The 2314-nt window shown below is 43.5% G+C and overlaps 1 protein-coding gene across 1 annotated transcript; it reads right to left on the reverse strand.

The window, feature by feature from the left end:
* Positions 1–283: 283 nt before the first annotated feature.
* On the reverse strand, positions 284–2314 carry nkx2.9 (NK2 transcription factor related, locus 9 (Drosophila)). The gene is made up of 2 exons (XM_032500889.1): positions 1548–2314; positions 284–1250 (listed from the first exon to the last, which is right to left on the reverse strand). The coding sequence occupies exons 1-2, from the start codon at positions 1696–1698 to the stop codon at positions 682–684; spliced, it is 720 nt and encodes a 239-aa protein (XP_032356780.1). The 5' UTR covers positions 1699–2314; the 3' UTR covers positions 284–681.

The following is a 2314-nucleotide window of genomic DNA, read 5'->3' on the forward strand; positions in this document are numbered from 1 at the left end:
TACAAATTAAATATGTTTTAGACTACATATTATCATTTTTAAAAGCATTAAAAAGACTATAGAGACTAATTGAATACATTTGGGAAAAAGTTAAAAAAAGTCTTTTCCACAACATGGAAAACTAAACAAAAAAAACTAAGCTTCTTTTTTTTTTTTTAGAAATGGATACAAATTAATTATAAGTATGCAAATTAAATTGGGAAAAGAAAGCACAATACACAGGGAAATGTATCATACAAAATATGAGAAACTTTTTTTTTATTAATAACTTCGTTCACAAAAATAAAACAGTTTAAACAGTTAAAAGCTTTAAAGAAAGTCTCCTTAAAGACAACAAAAAACATGAGCTTTTCCTTCAAACATCCAGGCTAATAGAGGCTTCTCTTCTATCACCGCCTAAAGAAAACAAAAGTTATACATACAAATATTATGTTTCAACAGCTTCACATGCAAATACACGATCTTGGCGGATAATTAACCATCTACAGGCTACACCATTAAGCCCATGTGTGAGACCATATTATCAGCATTTAAAAAAAAGAAACATCAAAATAAAAAATGTGCAAAATATCCTTCGTTCTATAATGAAAATCTAAATGTTTAAGTTGCTCGAAATTTTGCAAAACATTTAGAAAACATTTGATGCTATTCTAAATGAGTTTGTGCATTAAAATGAGGCCTTCACTTGAAAGAACTAAAGTGGACCGAGTCGCTCCAGAAGTCTCTCCAGGCGAATCTGGAGGCCGCTGCGGTGGGAAAGTGCTGGTGGTACCGTGGAGGAAGAGCGACCGGGGACGGGTGCTGTAGAGATGGGTAGGCTAAGTGAAAAGGTAGAGCTTGAGAAGGAGCTAAACAGCCAGCTTTCTCCGTGTCAAGTAAGCAGGTGTGAAAAGGTTTCCCATCCCGGACCAGGATCGGAACAACGACCCGGCGCAGCAACGGGGGTTGCGGTATCTCCATGTCCTGCAGCACTCCATCTGCCCGGCCTCTCTTCATCTTGTAGCGGTGGTTCTGGAACCAGATCTTCACCTGGGTCGGGGTCAGGGTGAGGAGCCGGGCCAGCTGCTCCCTCTCCGGGCCGGACAGATAGCGCTGCTGACGGAAGCGCCTCTCCAGCTCCAGGGTCTGGGCCTTGGAGAACAGAACCCGGCGCTTCTTGCTCTTCTTGCTCCTGTCGGGCTCCGAGTCCAGGGACGAGTCATCCGGCTTTGTGGAGTCCGGTGAGGCCTCGAGACTACCTTCGTCAGAAGCTGGAGAAAGAAATTAGGCAAATTAATCAAAATTCATATAGAAATAATGCGATATTACACATTTATTTAGCCTCCCATTTTCTCAGGACGTCATCCATCTTTTCTATATCTCTATCTCTCTATCCACAGCATAGGCTAACAATTGACTACTTCATGAGGAGGGACTTTTCTAATAGGCTATCCATCTAATTATGTAAGGTTCCTTATGAATTAAAAAAAAAATCAAGAAGCTGTTCATATAATATTCATACAGGCCTTTTCTAGATTAGGCTGGATGAGTGATATGCATGCACTCACATAAGCAAGGACTCCGGTCGCAGTCCATCCAGGAGCTGTACGGCGAGCAGGAGGAGTAAAGCGGGGAGGACCGCGGCGCTGCCTCCGCATCCCGTTCAGGCAAATCCAGGATGCTCCTGACGGAAAAACTGAACTTGGTCGGGGTAGCCATCGCGTCCTTTCGTGCAATCCGGGGTTTGTTGTGCGTAAAAAGTAAGTTTATCCAAGGAGAGAGAGAGAGAAAAACGCAGCGGATCCTGTCCACTTTACGCACTGTCCAAACACCAACTCGGAAACCAATGTGTGCTGGGCTCAGTGTTTACACAAACAGCACTCCATAAGCTGCAAACACAAGGCTGCTGCGCTTATAAAGCCTCCTCCTACCGCTGAGTACCTGAATGGCTTGAGTGCTGTCACCCAATGATGGTAGGTGCGGAGTAAGAAAAAACTTCAACAATGAGCAAAGGAAACACTCGTCATCATTACAGATTCGTCCCGTATCGTCAAACTGGGAAACAGATAATGGTAATTGTTGGAGCTGAATCACGTCTTGGGTGGCAACTGACAACATAGCCCGTCCCATCATCAAACCCCCCCTCCTCCCCCTATGCTCTCGCCCAAACAACGTGTCCAACATTTACATACAAAGTGAGCAATTAGCGTGATGCCTGCAAGTTGGTTTTACTAATACGGCCATTAGAGGCGGATTCATTACAGGCGTAAGAAGTTTTGACGTTTATGGATGGTGGAGGAAATGTCCTATTCCTACATATTTACGGAAGGCTCAA

The sequence above is a fragment of the Etheostoma spectabile genome, chromosome 20 (assembly GCF_008692095.1).
Source record: "Etheostoma spectabile isolate EspeVRDwgs_2016 chromosome 20, UIUC_Espe_1.0, whole genome shotgun sequence".
In the NCBI taxonomy this organism is placed as follows: domain Eukaryota; kingdom Metazoa; phylum Chordata; class Actinopteri; order Perciformes; family Percidae; genus Etheostoma; species Etheostoma spectabile.